Genomic DNA, 23310 nt, shown 5'->3' on the forward strand with positions numbered 1-23310 from the left:
ATTGGCTTGTGTGCGACTGAAATTCTGTGACCTTGGAGCAGTCAGGTTGTCATTTCCAAGATATTTCCAATGTATCAAAGTACAGCTCATTTGGTTGTTTCATGGTTCATACTTTGCTGACCACAAAGGCATCCTGATGTGAAGTTCCACTGATATCTGTTTCGTGTGAATACTTTAAAGAGATGTTTCTCCTTTAGTTCCGCCATGCTGCAATGTGTCTCTGCTCTTCAGAACAAAGTTTAGATACAGCTCTTCTTGTGTGCAGTTGGGTGGTTGCTGTGATAATTGAAGATCTGATCTGTATGTGTTCTCTTACAACAAACACATACACCCTGATCCTATTTATGAGCCGATACAGGCAAAATTCCAGACCGCAACGCACGAATTTCACCACACGGTCAACAATGAGATTTCCTCCCCACATCATAATTGAGTTTCCGAAGTGATACTCAATCAGCTATTTGAAAAGTGTATAAAGGCTGACCATTCGGAGGTCACACAACAGTCAACGTCACATTGATGATGTCTCCTCGCATGGCAACAAAACATTTGCAAGTAAATTGCCAGGATTGGAGAACAACTCAACCCAACCAGCAACCACCTGAACTACACATCTTCCAAATTATTTCCAAGGATTTCTTTATGCAGAAGGTGGTGAATCTGTGGAATTCATTTCCACAGATGGCTGCGGAGGTCAAGGCATTGGTTATATTTATAGTGGAATTTGATAAACTCTTGATTAGTAAAGGTGTCAGAGATTACGGGGAGAACGTGGTTGAGAGGGATAATAAATCGGCCATGATGGAATTATGGAGAAGACTTGTTGAGCCAAATTTAAGATTCAAGATTCAAGACTCAAGATTGTTTAATATAAGTTCCTGTACACAAATGTACAGTTTTGCAGCGGTATATTTAGACCAAGGAGTAGGAGTTTGTTTACTAAGTTCTGTAGGACAATAGTTTTGAATGCTGAACTGAAATCTAAAAACAGCATTCTGACTTAAGCATCCTTGTTTTCTAGGGACAGGTCAGGGCCAGGTAAACGACAGATGCTATGGCATCTATCGTGGAGCAGTTCGGTTGGTCGGCATATTGATGAGGGTTCAATGTGGCAGGAATAGAGTTTTTGATATGTGCCATTATCAACCATTCAAAGCACTTCATGATGATTAGTGTCAGTGCTACTGAGTGGTAGTCATTTAGTTCTGAAGATGTAGAATTCTTTGGTACAGGGATGATGGTGGCTGATTTGAAGCATGTCAGGATGGTAGCCTGGATGAGTGAAGTGTTGAATAGCCTAATTCTGCTCCTATGTCTTAAGGTCCTATAGTATGAGTGATCTATTACATATTTCATCTGTGAAATAAAGAAAGTCATCAATTTGAAGCACTAACCCAGGCCTCTCTCTTTAGAGATGCTGCCCAACCCATTTAGTATTTCCAGAACTTTAAGTTTTTATTTCAGATTTCTGGCATTTGGAGTTTTTTTTAAGCTTTTCAATCTCATCAGTAACTCATGTTTGCACTTTGGCAGAATGTATAAGAGTTACCACAGCAATTTTAATTTGACACTTTCCTCAACGCCTACACCCTATTAGTGAACTTACAGAGAAACTGAAGTGACAGCATATGGGAAGATGACTTAATAAACAAGTTGGTACATTTGAACAAGAAACTTAGATACAGTAACTGATATACTTTGTTAATAGAAATGCTTAAAAAAACAGACAAGCGAAGAGAGAAATGATCATTCTTCAGTAAGGAATAAACTTCTGAAATCAGCATAATTTGACCCACTACCGCCTCATGATCTACTTTAATCCCTAATATTGGATTATGGGATTTTAGTGGAAATAAAGTCAAGGAGAGGATGCTGTAATGCTAGCAAGTTGTGGTAGTGTTACAAAAATAAGGCAGTTTTATCTAAAATACTACATTGTTGGCTTCTTTCCACAAACAATGCAGCTCTAAGTAGCAACTCTAGTTGGTTTAATCATTTGGATGTATTCTATTGGCAAGTATTCATTTTAAGTTTGCATTCTATAGGAACTTGTGGCTTGAATCCAACTACTCTCTGTATTTGAATAATGCAAATTGTACAAAATAGTTAAACAAGATTCTTGAGTATCTTTCTGAAAGGTAATTTTATATTTTCCTGACATAACGAAAGAGGCTATTTGGCCCATGGTGTACAGGTTGGTCTCAGAGCAATGTCAGCAGTTCTGTTTTCCACTAGTCATCTCACTGCAATCTCTTCTTCCTCACATGCCCATCAAGTGCTCTGATTCTCCTCAAAGCTACCCACAGAAGGAATACTTTATGGTGGCCAATTAAGCTATCTAGGAGCATGTCTTTTGGTAGGTAGGAAGACACTGGAGAGCCTGGGAGAATCACTCTGGTCACGGAGCAAGTGCAAACTCCACACAGACAGTACTGGATGTCAGGGTCGCATTAGGATCATGAGGTCTGGCACCTGTCCTACCACTGTGCTGCCTAGAGGAGATCTTTGCAATTATAGTCATCAGCATGGAAGAAAACCCTGCAGAAGGACTTGTCCATACTGACCAAGTTGTCTACTCAAGCTAGTCCCATTTCTCTGCAAATGGTCCATATCCTTCTAAACCAGGAATTCCCAACCTAGGGTCCATGGACCCTTTGCTTAATGGTATTGGTCCATGGCATAAAAAAGTTCGTGAGCCCTCAAACCTTTCCTATCCATGAATCTGTATAAAGTCTTTTAAATTTTATAATTGTATCTATCTCTCCCACTTCCTCTGGTAGGTCATTCCATATATTCACCACTTTCCTCTGTGCAGAAACATTTGTCGCTCAAATCCCTTTTAAATATTTCCTCTCTCACATTAAACTTATGTCCTCTTAATTTTTCACTTCCCTTTCCTGGGAAAAAGATTGTGACTTTTCATCTTATCTTTTCCCCTCATGATTTTATAAACCCATAAGTCCATTCCCTCAGCCTCCTCCGCTCCAGGTAAAATAGTGTGAATCTATCCAATCTGTCCTGATGGCTCAAACCCTCCTTTCCTGAAGACATCCTTGTAAATCTTTTCTGCATCCTTTCCAGTTTAGTGGCATCCTTCCTCTATTTAGGCAACAAGAACCATGTGCAGGATTGCAAGTGCGGTGTCACAGAAGTCTGTACATGATAATCCAGTTCTTGTACTCATTGTCCTGACCGATTTAGGCAAGCATATCCAATATCTTCTTTGCCACCCTGTCTACCCGTGTCTCACTGTCAACCCTTATGAAAGGATTTGACAGGACGTACAGCACGTGGAGAAGATACAAGATTGCTGTAACAGTGCCAGGGACCCGGGATTATTTCCAGCACTGTCTGAAAGGAGTTTCCATGTTCTCCCCATAGCCACGTGGGTTTCCTCAGGCTGCTTCAGTTTCCGTCCGCGTTTCAAAGACATGCAGGTTAGTAGGTTAATTCGTCACATTGGTGCGATTGGGTGGCATGGCCTTGTTGGGCTGGAAGGGCTTGTTGCCATGCTGTATCTTTAAAAATGAAATCAAATATAACATGGAGTCTTTCAATTGCAGGTGAGATTCTAGTCCTGGCAAACTTGGTTTGATTCTGACTTCCACTGCTGATTACATCTTCATTCAGTGACTGCATGGGATTCTCCTGGGTGTCCTGGCTTCCTCCTAAGACCCTAAGTCATGCTGACTGGACATGTGTCTCTAATAAAGGGGTCTCTGACTGTATATCCAATGACTTGCCCTCCCCGCCACCGTCTGTAGCAAGGAATTCCACAGATTCTTCACTCTCTGGCAAAAGAAATCGCTGCTCACCTCTGTTCTAAAGGATATCCCTCTATTCAGTGAGGGAATGGGATTGAAGTGACTTCTTATGATAATGGGTTGAAAGGCCTCCTTTAAAGACATAAGAAGGTATAATATGCAATAACAGAACTAGTTTTCACTTGAAATTTGGATTTATTAGCAATAATCTGGAGTTTAAGAGAGATATTCTCACCTAGTAGATGGAATAAATCACTAGCCATCACAAGGTCTCATCAAGACAACTAGTGTTGACACAACACACATAAAAGTTGCTGGTGAATGCAGCAGGCCAGACAGCATCCCTAGGAAGAGGTACAATCAACGTTTCGGGCCGAGACCCTTTGTCAGGACTGATGAAGGGTCCTGACGAAGGGTCTCGGTCCGAAAAGTCGATGGTACCTCTTCCTAGGGATGCTGTCTGGTCTGCTTGAAATTCCAGCATCTGCAGATTTCCTCATATTTGCGTAGTATTGACACATTTAACAAAGTGGTAGATTGAATCTCTTGTAGTTAAAATTAAATCAGTATGTCCATTCATACCATAAGTAACAATTTATGTGTAGTATATTAGAAATAATTTAATACTGTAGTTCAATAGTTCCATTTAATATCAGACAAATGTATTCAACATACATCCTGAAACTCTTATTCTTCACAGACATCCATGAAAACAGAAGAATATCCCCAAAGAATGAGTGACAGTAAAAACTTAGAATCCCAAAGCCCCCCCCACTATCCCCCTCCCACGCACAAGCAGCAGCTAAGCATCAACCCTCCCCTCCCCCATTTACTTCAACATAAAGCGTCAATACCCTCCACTCACCAAGCAAGCAATAGCAAAGCCTAAGAAAGATCACGATCTGCAGTAAAACAGAAATTAATCACCACACCACAGGCTCTTTCTCTCCCTAATAAGGGAACAGAGAAATTTCACCTGTTCACAGTGAGAGGGGAGACATGAACAAAGTAGCAAAATGGAAGTTTATTGTTTCACAATTAGAACAATGCACTTTGTCTTCTCCTGCAATACCAACAAAAGTATTATGTGCGATTTTTCAATGAAGTGAATTATTAACCTGAAATTCAAGTAGTACTCTCACATGGCCCATCTCTCTCCCTTTCTCTCTGGGGGGTATTCAAACTATCCTGTCCATTGTCCTTACAGTATTGTAGTGACTCAGTGGTTTTGAATGGAGTGTTAATTAGGATGCTGCATCCAACTATATGAAGTGGAGTCTCTTGTTCTTGTCAAATGCAAACTGACTGCACTGGTTACAGAATACTGATGTGCGTTTTCAAAGGGAATATGCCCATCACCCTAAACCACCAAGCTGGTGTTTGCACTGGTAGATTGAAAGCGCTTAAGTGGTTATTGATCACAGTGGCGTCTTTTATTTGGTTTAAAAAACTGTAAAATGGAGAATTTCACAAGCTATTAAACTTTGATTTTTAAATTTAATTCTTACACCTGGATGAAGGATACAACAGGGCAATGGAGAAAAAAACAAATTACATTTGGAGATCAAATGTTTTAGTCCAAGGGGAACATTGACTTGGGCACTAAACCCAGCACAATGGCTTCAGGTGTTTCTCTGACTTTGTCAACCACAAGGCTTTGGAATGTGGATTGAAATTTCTTGTATGCCAGAAGCACCAAGCAGGCTCACATCTCATTTTATACAAGCTCAATATTCTTTTCATTGTGGTGAAAAATCATATCTCGTGTAAAATGGATTTTCAATTTATAATGAACTAATATTGTACCACAGTCACTCATCAATTTCACCCTTCGGCCTTCAGTCTGGGTTCTTGTGGATGAGAGCGTTTTCTTGGAGACAAAACCCTTTGCTTTGGATCTGACTGTGAGCCTGAAAAATGTAATATTATTAATGGTTGTTCCTTACCAAAAAAAATAAAGACTTCATTTGGTGGAACTCAGCAGGTCAGGCAGCATCTATGGAAATGAATAAACAGTCTATGTTTCAGCCTGAGGACCCTTCTTCAGAAATGAGAAAGAAAAGGGAAGACACTGGAATAAAAAGTTGGGGGGAAGGGAAGGAGGCTGGCTGGAAGATGGGGGAAGCCAGTTGGGCGGGAAAGGTCAAGAGCTGGAGAAGAAGGTATCTTATAGGAGAGGATACTGGACCAATGAGAAGGGGAAGGAGGAGGGGACCCAGGGGTAATAGGCAGGTGAGAAGAGGTGAAAGGTTAGAGTGGGGAACAGAAGAGGAAATTTGCTTACTGGGAAGAGAAATTGTTATTCATACTGTCAGGTTGGAGGCAACCCAGACAGAATATAAACGAGAGAAAATCTGTAGACGCTGGAAATCCAAGCAATGCACACAAAATACTGGAGGAACTCAGCAGGTCAGGCAACATCCATTGATCCATAGACAGTATATACGGTGTTGCTCCTCCACCCTGAGGGTAGCCTAATCTTGGCACAAGAGGAGGCCATAGACCGATACGTCAGAATGGGAATGGGAATTAAAATGTTTGCCCACCGGGAAGTCCCTCTTGTGGCAGATGGTGTGGAGGTGCTTGACGAAACGGTCTCCAATTTATGACGGGTCTCCCCAATGTAGTGGAGGCCACACTGGGAGCACTAGACACAATAGACAACCCCAGCAGATTTGCAGGTGAAGTGTTGCCTCACCTGGAAGGACTGCCTGGGGCTCTGAGTGGAGGTGAGGGAGGAGGTGAATGGGTAGGTGTAGCACTTCGGCCATTTGCAGGGATAAGTGCCGGGAGGGGGATGATTGGGGTGGGTCGAATGGACAAAGAAATCGAGGAGGAAGCAATCCCTGTGGAAAGTGAGGGGGGGATGTGTGTGGCTAAAGGTATATTTAATGGTAAGGTCCCTTTGGAAGTTCATGGACCTATGGTTGAAACCTATATCCTTAAATGGAGAGCTCAGCAGAGTAAGCTTTAGAAAGATTAGCTTAACACGCTGTAGCCACAATATTAGGTACCTCTGAGTGTATGTTTGTGGTCTTCTGCTGCTGTAGCCCATTACTTCAGGGTTTGATGTGTTGAGCATTCAGAGATGCCCTTCTGCACACCACGGTCCCATTGTTGTAATGACTGGTTATTTGAGATTCTGTCACCTCCCTGTCAGCTTGAACCCGTCTGGCCATTCTCCTCCGATCTCTCTCATTAACAAGGCATTTTCACCCAAAGAACTGCCGCTTAGTGGATGTATTTTGTTTCTCGTACAATTCTCTCTAAACTCAAGAGACTGTTGTGCGAGAAAGTCCCGGGAGATCAGCAGTTTCTGGGATACTCAAACCACCCAGTCTGGCACCAACATTCATTCCACGGTCAAAGTCACTTGGGCCATATTTCTTCCCCTTTCTGATATTTGGTCTGAACAACAGCTGAATCTCTTGACCATGTCTGTATGCTTTTATCCTTGAGTTGCTTTTGCCCGATTAGCGGATTGGATATTTGCAGTAACGAACAGGTGTACAGCTGTACTTAATAGCATGGCCGCTGAGCGCATTTGTCACAGGTACATCAAGAAATAAAGTGAAATGTGGCATTTGTGTCAGCAACTGTCACAAACTGAGGAGGTGCTGGAGGCAGCCTGCAAGTGTTCCCATGCTTCATGTGCCAACATAGCATTCCCATGACTTATTAACTCTAACTCCCTGTACATATTTGGAAACTGGGAGGAAACCAAAGCACCTGGAGGAAACCCACGCAGTCACGGGGAGAGTGTACTAACTTCTCTCAGACAGCGATGGGAATTGAACCTCACCTGCTGATCGCTGGTATTGTAATGGCATTACTCTAATGACTATGCTATCGTGCATAAGCTGGTTTACATACTATCTGAAATAGTATGAAATGGTGCTGATGATTTAGTACTGAACATCCCCTGCATTCTGCATTCTGGCAGAGTAGGGAAGCAGTCACTGGCATTTTGCAGAACAATTGCTCATCCGTAACCCAAGTTTCCCTTTGCAATCGACAGGCAGCATTGGAGGGAATAGAGTTGTATGTTTTCAATCTGTTAATGGATAGCTATTTCATTTCCATGTTTCATTTCTTTTACCAAATATCAAAACAAAAGTTCACGGACACCCATGTCATGACACACGTTTTCTGGACAAGCACAATCTGAGAGATCATTTTATTGGGTATGGCATCACAGTTGATGGTTACTAACGGCTACTGTACGAGCAGCCTGAAACATGAGTTCAAATCCCAGTGTTGCAGTTAAGTATTCTAAACAGATAAATTGGAAATCGAATAGAGAAACTAGTCACTGTAAAGGTAATCATGCAAATACAGCGTTGTTGTAAAAATCCATTTATTGCCACTATGTCTTTACCCACTCAGACCCATATGAACTCCAAACTCAGCAGTGGATAACTCTTTAACAAGGGATGAACAATAACTGACAGAGTTACCAGGGATGACCTTATCTTGCTTAGAAAAGAAAATCCCACACCATCATGTTCAGGATCAGTTATCACCTTTCTACCATCAGGCTCCTGAACCAGTGTGGATAACTTCACTCAGCTCAATAACGAACTGATCCCACATCCTACGGATTCACTTTTAAGGGCTCTACAATATCAGCCTGTTTTTCACCATTAAATGTATTCTGTCTATTCTGCTAATGCAAAGCCCTGTGATCCTGCCCCCCCCCCACAAGTAACAAAACAGACTTTGTAATAATTGTTAGCACATTTCTCCCCATTTTTGAGTCACTGAACAGAGAACAGCGTACTACAGGCCCTTCAGCCCATATTGGTGTGCTGACCTTTTAGCCTACACTAACATCAATCTAACACTTCTACATAGCCCTCTACTTTTCTTTCATCCATCTGCCCATCTAAAAGTCTCTTAAATGTCCTCTATTTATCTGCCTCTACCAGCATCCTGGCAGTATATTACATGCACACAGCACTCCCTGCATAAAAAACAACCTAACTCTGAACTTCACCCGCTACTTTCCTCCAATCACCTTGAAATTAGCCATTTCTGCCCTGGGACAAAGTCTCTGGCTGTCCACTCTATCCGTGACTCTTATCATCTTGCACAAATAACATAAGATTTACTGAACTGCATCCTGCCTGATTCCTTATACCAGTTGCCTGTGGAGATCGCAGCTGCTGTGTCAGTGTCTTCAGGAATTGCAGGAAGCATGTCAGGATCTTAAAATACACTTTCCGTCGCAGCCATGGCAACTGCACAAAAGGAGAGAAGGAAAATAATGAGATGAGGAAGGAGACCCTTTAGCCAGAAAGTGGTGAATCTGTGGAATTCATTGCCACAGACGGCCATTGGGTGTATATATAAAGCGGAGGTTGATAAGTTCTTGATTAGTAAGGGAAAGGGCTGGAGAATGGATTTGAGAGGGATAATAAGTCAGCCTTGAGCAGGCTCAGTGGGGTGAATGGCCTAATTCTGCTCCTATATCTCATGGCCTTAAGGAAATGAGTCTTCAAAATGTCTGAGACGTGGGGTCATAACGTTACCACATATTACATGAAGGATCCACACAGTGAAAAGCAGGTACTAACGAGTGTCTACTGTGGTAATGAATCCTAGGAGTGCTCACACATAGCTGATCAAGTGGATCAGTGATCAGTCAGGCAGGTGTCGAAACATTAGCAGCAATACTTCAACTTGTATACATTCCAGGACCACTTTGCTATGGACATCCTGTACCTAATGAAGTGGCCACTGGGCGCATGTTCTTGGCCTTTTGCTTCTGTAACCCGTCCACTTCAAGATTTAGCGTGTTGTGCATTCAGAGATGCTCTTCGTCACACCACTGCTGTAATGTGTGTTTATTTGGGTTACTGTCACCTTCCTGTCAGCTTGAACCAGTTTGGTCATTCTCCTCTGACCTTCTCATTAACAAGGCGTTTTTGCCCACAGAACTGCTGCTCACTGGATGTTTATTGTTTTTCACACCACTTTCTGTAAACTGTAGAGACTGCTGTGTGTGAAAATCCTAGGAGAAGATTCACAAGAATAATTCCGGGAATGAGAGGGTTAACATAAGAGGAACATTTGTCCACTCTTGGACTGTACTCCTTGGAGTTTAGAAGAATGAGGGGAGACCTCATAGAAACATTTCAAATGTTGAAAGGCATGGACAGAGTGGATGCGGCAAAGTTGTTTCCCATGATGGGGGAGTCTAGTACAAGAGGGCATGACTTAAGGATTGAAGGGCACCCATTCAGAGCAGAGATGCGAAGAGATTTTTTCAGCCAGAGGGTGGTGAATCTATGGAATTTGTTGCCACGGGCGGCAGTGGAGGCCAAGTCATTGGGTGTATTTAAGGCAGAGGTTGATAGGTATCTGAGTAGCCAGGGCATCAAAGGTTATGGTGAAAAAGCGGGGTAGTGGGACTAAATGGGAGAATGGATCAGCTCATGATAAAATGGCGGAGCAGACTCGATGGGCTGAATGGCTGACTTCTGCTCCTTTGTCTTATGGTCTTATGGAGATGAGCAGTTTTTGAGACACTCAAATCACCACATCTGGCACCAATAATCATTCTGCTGTCAAAGTCACTTAGATCACATTTCTTCCCCATCTTGATATTTGGTCTGAATGACAAATGAACCTCTTGACCATTGAGTTGCTGCCGTATGATTGGTTGATTAGATATTTGCACTAGCAAGCAGGTGTAGCTAATAAAGTGGCTGCTGATTGTATAGTTAGTATCTTGGGGAGGGGTTCCTCAATTAACAGTGAGTCAAAAACGCAGGTCATTGGTTGCATATTTTTGCACAAATTTCAGGAACAAGTGAAAACAGGAGGAAACATTGACTTCATCCTGTGTGCCAATGGTGCAGGGTTAATTACATTCACATTAAGCTGAGTTGTGCATGGAGATGCCTGGTTAGTCTAATTAGTGGAACTTCAACTGGAACTTGTGTTCAGATCAGTGTAAAGCATTTGTGCAAAAAACAATGGTGCAAATGGGTCTGCAGTATGTTTTAAGAAACATTCAGTATTTTTTTATCTCTGTAATTTGCCAGCCCATTGCTTCTTTGTATCCTGTTTTCAGGCATAGGAATTAAATTTAAACATACAAGTCTTGTAAAATTTTCCATTTTGCTGCTTTTTATTAGAAGAAGCACCAAATGATGAGAAAATATAGGCCTTTCAAATTAAATAGAAAATAAGATGACAGTAAGAACTGAACAGTAGCACACATTAATCAAACTTATTAACGGTGTCAATGCTTGGGTCCATTCCGAATACTCACATAGTTCCAGGCATAGATTGAAGAAGATGACAGGCACATGAATGGGCAGGGAATTGATGGATGTAAACCATGTGTTGTTCAAAGAAAATGAACAGAAGGAGACATGGAGCATTTAGCCCAGAATCTGGCCTGTTGGCTCAACTGTCCATGCTCTCCAATTTGCTTGACTGAGCCAGTCTCTATTGCCTATGAGTGGCCCATATCCCTCCAAGCCTTTCCCATCGATCTAACTGTCCAAATATCATTAATTGCACTTGCTTCCACTGACAGCTCATTGCACACGTCCAGTGCTCTCCGTGTGGTAAAAGATGTCCTCCAGTCTCTAATTAGAAACAAAAAAATGAATCTATATTTTCAGCCAATGCCAGTAGAATAATAATAAATAACAGTCCTTGTTTCTCAAAAGTTTCCAACAGATTTCCTTTGCTCAAGAAGATGTTTGGCCAGGTTGTGTAGTGAGGTGGCCAACAGTTTAGTGGCTTCGACTTCTTTCTCAGATGGCTGGAGGTACTGGGCTGAGGGGACGCAATGCTCTGCACATCTGGCCTCTCGGTGTATTCCCAGCTGCGGCCGGTGTAGTAGTAACTGCCACATTTCCTGAAAGGGATGTTGATTTTCAGTGAAAGAGTCAATTCATATTTTTTTTTGTATTCAGTATATTTTGCTTTTTATTTGCTTTTAACCAATTTGCAGTGGATTAAAGTTTAATTGAATTCATTATTTTTTAAAATAATTTTCTAAATAATGTTTATGACTGCTTTTAAAATCCATTTAAAGTTGTTTTTTTAGAGTTTGAATATCAGGGATATTTAAAGACAGTAAAAATTCCTTTGACAGGAGGAGGGTGCTGGGGATTCCCCGGCCTCCCAGATCCTGAGACCAGGCACCATGCTCTCAGCATGTTGTATTGTGAGTTGGAACTGTTGGCCATCCAACTACCCATCTGGCCCAATGACTCCTTGAATAAAGGAAACACGTTACAAATCTTTGGGCACAATTACTGGGAAGGGAAGACTCCCAGTAAAGTGGATATTATAGGGCGATGAGTTTAGCATGGGCGGATGATGGGATTTGGGAATGGAGAGTGCCAGAGGAATATTAGATCCTTTGCAGGGAAGTATCCCCGAGAACACAATGGGAGCCACTATGCTAATCCAAACTCTAGAACCATCCATCTTTCCTGATGAATGAACTCATGAAAAAGAAGTGCAAAACCAAGATAATCCAAGAGTGTAACTGAAAAATCATCTCTTCTGAACAGGGTCTCCAGATCAGGACCAGCGAGCTAGAAGAATTGGGAGCCAAATTCTGCACAGCGCTCTTGAAGCTGAATAAAGATACAATGCTGCGTAGCACACGGCTGATATTCCCAGATACTCCGCTGTTTGACTTGGATAATGAGCTCCACAATGATAAAAACATGTCACACAGGTAAGTTGTTGATTTGTTAGTTGAATAGTTAAGTTCAAATTACTAAGTAAATTCAAGTTCATTGTCATGGGCATACATATTCAGGGTATAAATACTATGAAAATTAGCTTCTTGCAGCAGCAGTATAGTATATCACATCACAAACATAACGAGCATAAATCAACTTAAATAAATAAATAATACAATAACTTAAATCAACAGAAGTTATACAGTACTGTGCAAAAGTCTTTGACACCCTATCTCTCTCTCTCTCTCTATATATATATATCTAGGGTGCCAAAGACTTTTGCACAGTACTGTAGTAATTTTCTCACACTGTCTTGCTGCCACAAAAAAAAGTTCATGACATATGTGAGTGATGATAAACCTGATTCTGATATGAGTCTCTATTGTGGACTGAGAGTGGGAAGGGGGCAGGGAGAGGGGAATCATGGTTGGGAAAAGGGGAAGGGAGAGGGGAGGGAGCAGGAAGCACCAGAGAGACAGTCAGTAATGATCAATAAACCAATTGTTTGGAATCAGATGATCTTGCCTGGTGACTCAGGTCTGGGTGTGTCTGCACCCATGCCACCTCCCCCCCCCCCCCCGGTACTCATTCACTGGCACCTTCTCCACACCCCTCCCATGGTGCTCCATCTTCACCATTCCCAACACCTTTGCTCCTGCCAGATTTACAAACTTGCTTTCTGTTCTATGTTGACAAATACAGTATTGTGCAAAAGTCTTTGGCACCCCAACTATATACATGTGCCGAAGACTTGCATGACAGAATAAACAAAAAATAAACATAACATTGGTGCAAGTTGAGGGAACTATTGTCTGAGGTAGAACTAGGGTTTTGAAGGTCGGTTCAGGAACCTGATGAGAGTGGGGAAGACGTTCTTGTTTAACCTTGACTTGTGGGTCTTCAGGTTCCTGTACCCCTTGCCTGATGGCAGCAATGAGAAGATGGCACGGACCAGTTAGCGGAGGCTCTTAATGATGGATGTCGTCTTCCTGAGACATCACCTCTTGTAGGTGGTGGGGAGAGTTGGACCCATGATGGAACTGTTAGAGTCCGCCACTCTCTGTAGCATATTGTGCACTGGAATTCCCATAACAGGTTGTGATGTAACAAGTCAGAATGCTTTCCACTCTACATCTGTCAGCCTTGGATGACACGTTGAATAGCCTTAAACTTCTAAGAAAGTAGGAATTCTGAAATGCCTCCATCATGGTTGCAAATTGTACTGTACCGAGATAGAGCGCTAAAATAACTTAAAATGCCGAGTGTTATTGATAACTGACAATATAGCTTCAATTATTTAAAGAGAACTATCCGGGCCCCCAGCAAGACTGGATAAAGTGAGAGTGGAAATGATACAGTGAGCAGTAAGTGGATGTAGATAAATCTAGAGTTTTGAGTTGTATATGTTGTCTACCAATATGGGAAAGAATCCTGTCAAATAGTACAACGCCTGAGAGGGTGAAAGCTGTGAAATCAGTCAGCCCTTCTCCAATGTGCATGAGTAATAATGTAATATCTGTTTCATGTTGGAATTGTACCTCTCACACAAGACATACGTATATGGAGCCAATTTCCATCACAGTGACAAGATTAGAACTCAGCCTACACAGCCAAGGCTTCAGTAATGCACAGAAGTATAGACCAGGTCTTCAAGTTTGCAGTTGGATTTGTCCCCTACAGCAGGTTAAAGCCAAGGCTCTTCCATTCAATGTACACTCAGTGACCAGGTTATTAGGTATCTCCTGTCCCTAATCAAGTGGCCACTGAGAGTATATTTTTGTGTTGTTTGGAACTGTAGCTCATTCACTTCAAGGTTTGGCGTATTATGCATTCCTGGATGTTCTTCTGCAGAGCACTTTTGTAATGCATGATTATTTGAGTTGCTGTCAGCTCGAACCAGTTTGGCCATTCTCCTCGGACCTCTCTCATTAATAAAGCATTTTCACTCACAGAACTGCCATTCACTGGATGTTCATTGTTTTTGTACTATCCTCTGTAAACATTAGAGACTATTGTGTGTGAAAATCCCAGGAGATCAGCAGTTTCTGAGATACTCATACCACCCCATCTGGCACCAACAATCATTCCATGGCCAAAGTCACATAGATCACATTTATTCCCATTCGAATGTTTGGTCTAAAGAACAAATGAATCTCTTGACCATGCCCACATGCTTCTATGCATTGAGTTGCTGCCACATGATTGGCTGATTAGCTATTTGCATAAACGAGCAGGTGTATATAATAAAGTGGTCATTGAGTCTATAGCAGCCAAGCAGCCTACCAACCCGACACTTTGCAACCATCCAGACTCAATATTAAATTCTCAAACTTTAGGCAACTTGCTCTTCCTTACCTCCATTTTCCGAGCTGTATTAGTACCGCCTCAGCTGTTGAGCTCTTCTATTAGCTACATACAAGTCAGACAGGGAAGTTTGATCACCTACTAACTCTCTCACAAAACAGAACTTGCTGAGTTCCTCCAACATTTTGTGTGTGTGTGTGTGTGTGTTGCTTAAGATTTCCTGCATCTGCAGAATCTCTTGCGTTTATCACCCTGTCTCGCTCCCTTTATCCTGTCCGTCCTCCCATGGCCACCTCTACAACTTAAAATCGCTACTTTTTATTCATTTCCCAAGTCCTGTGAAGGGCCTTTAGGATTTATAACAATCGCACTTTTACCAGCGCTGTCTGACCCATTGGGTGTTTCCAGCACTTTGATTTTATGATTATAAAAATCCGCCAGATTCAGTATTATCCTTCTGCACGATGAAACTGCCATCTCTCAGCAGCCAGACTGCATCTAAGGACCCAAAGCAATAGACTTGTCTCTTAACTGCTCTCTAAAATGATTTAGTAAGTTATTGAGTTCTGGGAGAGCTTGGAATGGAGAATAATTACTGACCTGACCATCGACACCCACAGCCCGTGAACAATTAAATAAATAAAATCTCAAGTACCATCACAGAATGGTGTTCTTCTGATTCCCTGACGTACAACTGAAGTCAGTGGTGATGCTGCTGTTCTGACGGGAAGCGTTCCATTTAAGTTGCGTTGTGGTACGACTTGTCATATTGATTCAGATGGGTAGAGCTTAATCAATGTTTCCGCTTCTCCATCTCTACATGCAGGTTATAAACACGGTGACATGTAAAACAGTGCAGAAACATCCTCAAAGGCATCAGGAGACATGTAAACAAATTTCTTTTCGATGATCATCAGACACTAACTGTGCAGTGTCCTCGGCTCACTGCACCTTCCTGTACACAGCCCAATCACTGTCAAATGATCATTGGGTGCTAATTCCATTGTGCACAGGAGATGGCTGAGTCAGTTGTATAGGCTGCTCACTGCGAGGTAGGGAACTATCTAATAAAGATTGCTGACCAGCCTTAATTAAATGTATGGCAACACAGCTTTGGCCAAACATATCAATTCAAGTGGAACTGTATTTCACAGCCGTGCACCTTTTTATATCAGCCAGCTCCAGCATGAGCACTAGCCTCCCCAGCACTGAGGACAACTTCGAAAGGCCATGCCTCAAAAAGGCAGAGGCCATCGTTCAGGACCCCATCAGCTAGGACTTGCTCTCTTCTTATTACTACCATCAGGGAGGAGGTATAGGAGCCTGAAAATACACACGCAATGTTTTAGGAACAGCTTCTACCCCTCGACTATCACATTTCTGAACGGACAATGAACCAGTCCATGAATATTACCTCACTATAGAACATAGAATAGCACGGCACAGTACAGGCCCTTCGGCCCACATTGTTGTGCCGACCCTCGAACCCTGCCTCCCATATAACCCCCCACCTTAAATTCCTCCATATACCTGTCTAGTAGTCTCTTAAATTTCACTAGTGTATCTGCCTCCACCACTGACTCAGGCAGTGTATTCCATGCACAAGCACTCTCTGAGTAAAAAACCTTCCTCTAATATCCCCCTTGAACTTCCCACCCCTTACCTTAAAGCCATGTCCCCTTGTATTGAGCAGTGGTGCCCTGGTGAAGAGGCTCTGGCTATCCACTCTATCTATTCCTCTTAATATCTTGTATACCTCTATCATGTCTCCTCTCATCCTCCTTCTCTCCGAAGAGTAAAGCCCTAGCTCCCTTAATCTCTGATCATAATCCATACTCTCTAAACCAGGCAGCATCCTGGTAAATCTCCTCTGTACCCTTTCCAATGCTTCCACATCCTTCCTATAGTGAGGAGACCAGAATTGGACACAGTACTCCAAGTGTGACCTAACCAGAGTTTTATAGAGCTGCATCATTACCTTGCGACTCTTAAACTCTATCCCTCGACTTATGAAAGCTAACACCCCATAAGTTTTCTTAACTACCCTATCTACCTGTGAGGCAACTTTCAGGGATCTGTGGACATGTACCCCCAGATCCCTCTGCTCCTCCACACTACCAAGTATCTTGCCATTTACTTTGAGGTCTGCCTTGGAGTTTGTTCTTCCAAAGTACTCCCTCCACTACGACCCTCTGCCTTCTGCAGGCAAGCCAATTCTGAATCCACCCGGCCAAACCTCCCTGGATCCCTTGCCTTCTGACTTTCTGAATAAGCCTACCGTGTGAAACCTTGTCAAGTGCCTTACTAAAATCCATATAGATCACATCCACTGCACTACCCTCATCTATATGCCTGGTCACCTCCTCAAAGAACTCTATCAGGCTTGTTAGACATGATCTGCCCTTCACAAAGCCATGCTGACTGTCCCTGATCAGCATGGTTCTCTAAATGCCCATGGATCCTATCTCTAAGAATATTTTCCAACAGCTTTCCCACCACAGACGTAAGGCTCACTGGTCTATAATTACCCAGACTATCCCTACTAACTTTTTTGAACAAGGGGACAACATTCGCCTACCTCCAATCCTCCGGTACCATTCCCGTAGACAACGAGGACATAAAGATCCTAGCCAGAGGCTCAGCAATCTCTTCCCTCGCCTCATGGAGCAGCCTGGGGAATATTCCCTCAGGCCCCAGGGACTTATCTGTCCTAATGTATTTTAATAACTCCAACACCTCTTCTCCCTTAATATCAACATGCTCCAGAGCATCAACCTCACTCATATTGTCCTCACTGTCATCAAGTTCCCTCTCATTGGTGAAGACTGAAGAGAAATATTCATTGAGGACCTCGCTCACTTCCACAGCCTCCAGGCACATCTTCCCACCTTTATCTCTAATCGGTCCTACCATCACTCTTGTCATCCTTTTGTTCTTCACGTAACTGAAGAATGCCTTGGTGTTTACCTTTACCCTACTCACCAAGGCCTTCTCATGCCCCCTTCTTGCTCTTCTCAGCCCCTTCTTAAGCTCCTTTCTTGCTACCCTATTTTCCTCAATAGACCCATCTGATCCCTGCTTCCTTAACCTCATGTATGCTGCCTTCTTCCACCTGGCTAGATTTTCCACCTCACTTGTCACCCATGGTTACTTCACCCTACCATTCTTTATCTTCCTCACCGGGACAAATTTATCCCTAACATCCTGCAAGAGATCTCTAAACATCGACCACATGTCCATAGTATATTTCCCTGCAAAAACATCATCCCAATTCACACCCGCAAGTTCTAGCCTTATAACCTCATAATTTGTCCTTCCCCAATTAAAAATTTTCCTGTCCTCTCTGATTCTATCATTTTCCATGATAATGCTAAAGGCCATGGAGTGGTGGTCACTGTCCCCCAGATGCTCTCCCACTGAAAGATCTGTGACCTGACCCGGTTCGTTACCTAGTACTAGATCTAGTATGGCATTCCCCCTAGTCGGCCTGTCCACATACTGTGACAGGAATCCGTCCTGGACACACTTAACAAACTCACTATTTTGCACTCTCTTTGTACTAATTATTTAACTTAATTTAATTTTTAATATATTTTTATTGTAAGTTATAGTATTTTTGTATATATTGCACTGTAATGCTGCCGCAGAACAACAGATTTCAAGACATATGACAGGGATACTAAACCTGATTCTGTTCTGAATACCTTGTAAAATGTTCCCTTTTGTTGGTATTTTTCTCCAGTTGCATTCTGAGTGAGAATGTTGATTCGCACAATGGTTAATAACATACCCAGGCCTCTTTTGCTCATCCAGAACACAGTTGAGTGTTGCTTGTCCTTTGTCATAATGGCCACTTGTTGCTTCTCTCTAATGACTGGGATCTTTTATCCCTGCTGGCCTAGAATGGTTATTGTGAATGGTAGGCAGGTCAGTTGTTAGTGCCACAGAGAGGATGTCCTGCATCCAAACTATACATACATCATTTAAACAAACAGCAAATAACCTTTATCCAAAGAAATGAAAAGCACACAGAGCAATCAAAAAATAAATAAGTCCCTAACCTGTCATCCTTTTGTTTTATAACAAACATATAATTAAGTTAAAATAGAACAGCTTATTATTGTCTGAGGACATGCATGCTTATCAACAATAAAAAGTCATCTATTGCTTCACTTTTTCAAACCAAAAATATAATTAGCCATATCTAATTTAGCCACATGTGACTAATTGCCAACGTGGTGGCTAACATGATTGTATAGGAACATCAAATAAAATGCTGGAGAATCTCAAGGGGTTGTGAGGAACATCCTCAGAAGAGCTGGACAGTTTTGCTTCAATTTTAAATGGGTGCTTGATAGAAGATAAGATGTTCTTCATTGATCCTTGTGATAGTACAGGCAGCTACAGAAAGGAAGGTTTGAGTGGAATGGAGAATTATGTGTGCAGGAGTGTAAAAATGGAGAAGTGGTGGTGGGGAATCTCATTGAAACCTATTGAATATTAAAAGGCTGAGATAGATTGGACCTATAGAGGATGTTTCTTATAAAGTGGAATCCAAGATGGGGAGATATGTCTAAAACTAAATTATCGTGATTCTATCTGATATTAGTCCCTTTTGTGATCAGTGTAATGGGGGCGAGGCTTCTCTTATCCATATGTGTTGGGATTGTCCTAGTTTAGAGAAATTTTGGAGAGAATTCTTTTTAACTTTATCCCATATTCTTAATTGCCACTTAGAACCTAACCCTTTGATTGCTCTTTTTGGCACCCTGAGTGAAGTTGACATGCAGTTGAGTCCGACCAAACATCGAACATTATCTTTTGCCTCTCTTTTGGATAGACATTTAGTTCTTCTTAGGTGGACAGATGTTGCTCGACCCACTCACGCTCAATGGTTTAGAGACATTATGTCCTGCTTAGACCTTGAAAAGATTCATTATTCACTTCTTAATTCGGACATAAAGTTCCATAAGGTGTGGGGATGTTTTCTTGATTACTTTCATAATTCCTCTTTAGATTAAAGGTTTATCCTCCTTTTTTTGTATTTTACTCCCTTACTTTCAGCTTTTTTTTCTGATTAAATGTTACTGTTTTTTTCATGTGAAATATATTACAGTCTAGGTAGTAGGCAATATACTTTTTTATATTTACAGCTCTGTGGTGACAAAAGCTCTGTTTAACTTTTCTTTACATCGAAATGGTTGGCTTGGAGTTGCATAGTGGGAGGGTGGGGAGGATACTAACTTTATAAGATTTTATTTTGGGTGCTTTTTCTTTATTGTTATGAATTGTATATTAGACATGTTTGTTTTGCACTGTATAAATCTCTTTTTAGCTGGTGGGTTTTTTTGTTGTATTGTAGAAACTCACAAAAAAATTAATAAAAAAAAGGTTATGGGGAGAAGGCACGAGAATAGAGTTGAGAGGGATAATAAATCAGCCATGATGAAATGGCAGAGCAAACTTGATGGATTCGATGGCCTAATTCTGCTCCTATGTCTTATGAAAGGCATTTAAAAATCTTAAGGAGTATTTGAAATGCAGATTCTTCTGATGATAAACATTTTTTGCTTGAGTCACGTCAGCTGGAATAATACCTGAGGATGTCTCTGCATTAATACCTCACCCTTCTCTTTTACCGATACATTCTGACAATCGTCCCTCTTCTTTACCTCATCTCTATTTGGAGTGTTAATTCACAACTTCTGTCTCCGCTGCTTGACTCTCTTTTATTTAAGAGATACAGACCCAATAAGCAACAATGAGTCCACCCAATTACACCCATGTAACTAATTAGCCTACTAACTTGTACATCTTTGGAGTGTGGGAGGAAACTGGAGCACCCAGAGGAAACCTACAGAGTCAGAGGGAGAAGGTACAAGCTCCTTGCAGACTGCAGTGAGAATTGAACCTGGGTTGCTGGTACTGCAGTAGTGTTTTGCTAACCACTACCGATGAGCCTATGACGGGTTGGATTCTTCGAGGGTTGTGTTTTCTATTCCAGATTACGGACTCAGGTTAGCTTATTGGAAGGGTGCAATGGAGTTCCTTACACATGTGGGAGCTCACAGAGTAAACAGTACACAACGATAAATGCAGCACTGTGCACAAAACAACCAAACAGTGGGAAGGTTGTGGTGCAATATGAAGCAGTGAAAATAGGACTGCTGATGCGACAATTACAGAGTAACTGAGAGTGGTAGAATGAAAAGTTTGAGAAAGTGGCAGCGCCATAGGAAGGGGAAACGAAAGGGCTGATTGGTTCAGAAGTCTGGGAGCAGTGGGCAAGAAGCTGTTCTTAAGTCCACTTGTCCGGCTCCTTTGTCTTCTCCCAGAAGACAGAAGAGAGAAAAGGGATTGGCCAGTGCAGCAGGAATTCTTGACAATTCCTGAAACAATGCACCATGAAGATGGACTAGATGAAGGAAGTGATGATCCTGATGGGCTGGGCTGTGTTTGTCGCTCTCTGCAGGTTCCACTGGTCCAGAGTAGAACAACTGTTGTACTGTAACAGACTGACCTCTATGTTGCTGAGGTCAGGCAGCAACTCTCAGTCATCTCCCTTTACTTAGTCCTTGGAAAGGCCCCCATTTGGGACCAGCAGGCCATTGTTTCCCATACCAGCACCAACCTCATCCACACTGGAGATCATTCTCATAGTTCCCTTACCCCACGTCATTTGTTTCTTCCTCCTACCCAAGATCCACAAACCTAACTCTCTGGGTAGGCCCATTGTTTCTGTCTGCTTCTGCGCCACTGAATTCATGTCATCATACCCCTACTTCGTTTTGTCCCTCTTGGTTCATTCTCTTCCCACTTACATCTGAGACACTTCACATGTTCTTGATCTCCTCAACAACTTTCAGTTCCCTGGCCCTGATCACTTAATTTTCACCATGGGTGTACAGTCCCTATACAATTCTATTTCCCCATCAAGAAGGCCTTATAGATCTCTTTTCCTTTCTCGATCAGAGATACGACCAGGTCCCATCTACTACCACCCTCCTCCATCTGGTGGAATTGGTCCTCACCCTCAACAATTTCTCTGTCAGCTCCTCGCACTTTCTTGAAACTCAACCTGTAGCCATGGACGCAACTCTTTCTGCACTACATTGACAACTCCATTGGTGCTGCTTCATGCACCAGTTCTGAGCTTGTCAATTTCATCAACTTTTCCTTCAACTTCCACTTTGCCCTTAAATTCACTTGGACCATCTCTGACACTTCCCACCCCTTTCTCAATCCCTTTGTCTTCATTCCTGGAGATAAACTGTCTACCAATATACTTTATAAAATCTATCAATTTCTACCACTGTCTTGACTATACATAGTCATAGTCATACTTTATTGATCCTGAGGGAAATTGGTTTTCGTTACAGTTGCACCATAAATAATTAAATAGTAATAAAACCATAAATAATTAAATAGTAATATGTAAATTATGCCAGGAAATAAGTCCAGGACCAGCCTATTGGCTCTTCTTCTCACCCTGTCTTCCTGTAAAAATGCCATTCTCTTTTCTTAGTTCCTTTGTCTCCATCGCATCTGTTTCCAGAATGAGGCTTTCCTTTGTAGTACATTAGAAATATTCTCCTCCTTCAAAGAACAGTTCTCCTTGCCCCAGCATTGATGCTGCCCTCACCCACACCTCAGCTGGACATCCATGTTCCCCTCATCTTCCTGCAGCCTCAACAGGGATAGAGTTCCTTTTGTTTTCACCTACCAATTCAGGAGCCTCTGCATCCAACATATCATTCTCCGCAATGTCTGCCATCTGCAATGGGACCTAACCACTAAACACATCTTGACCTTTTCCCCTCTCCCACATACTCCACTTTCAGCAAGGATTGCTTCCTCCCAATAATCTCTCTCCTGGCACTTACCCCTGCAAGAGGCAGTAGTGTTACATCTGCCCATTCACTTCCTCCCTTACCTCTATTCAGAGCCCATAACAGTCCTTCCAGACGAGGCTAGACTTCACCTGTAAATCTGTTAGGGTTGTCTACTGTATCTGGTGCTCCGATGCTGCCTCCTTTACATTGATGAGACCTGATGTGGACTGGGGGACCACTTGTCGAGCACTCTGTTCCATCTGCATAAAGTGGGATGGTGGCCATCCATTTTAACTTTTATCCCCATTCTCGATCTGATATGTCTGTCCATGATGAGTCCACTCTCAGGCTGGAGGAACAACATCTCATATGCGGTCTAGGTAGCCTCCAACCTGATGCCATGAACATTGATTTCTTCATCTTCCAGCAGATTTTCCCCTTCCCCTTTCCCTCTTTGTTATTTCCCTACCCTGGACTCTTACCTCTTCTCCTCACCTGCCTATCACATCCTCCTGGTGCCCTTTCTCCTTCCCTTTTTCCCATGGTTCACACTCCTCTCCAATTGGATTCCTTCTCCAGCCCATTACCTTTTCCACCTATCACATCTTACTTCATCCCCTCATCCCTTCCAACCTGACTTCACCTATCACCTTCTAGCTTGTTCTTCTTCCCCTCTCCCCCACCTTCTTATTC

The 23310-nt window shown here is 42.3% G+C and overlaps 1 protein-coding gene across 1 annotated transcript in view; it reads left to right on the forward strand.

Annotated features, from left to right (window-relative positions):
* LOC134355337 (cytosolic carboxypeptidase 4) overlaps positions 1 to 23310 on the forward strand; it is a 242630-nt gene that overhangs the window by 166487 nt on the left and 52833 nt on the right. Inside the window, exon 23 of the mRNA XM_063065098.1 lies at positions 12305 to 12474. Within this exon, the coding sequence (XP_062921168.1) occupies positions 12305 to 12474 (170 nt within the window). The remainder of the gene's footprint in view (positions 1 to 12304; positions 12475 to 23310) is intronic.

Source organism: Mobula hypostoma, chromosome 13, assembly GCF_963921235.1.
Source record: "Mobula hypostoma chromosome 13, sMobHyp1.1, whole genome shotgun sequence".
Classification (NCBI taxonomy): domain Eukaryota; kingdom Metazoa; phylum Chordata; class Chondrichthyes; order Myliobatiformes; family Myliobatidae; genus Mobula; species Mobula hypostoma.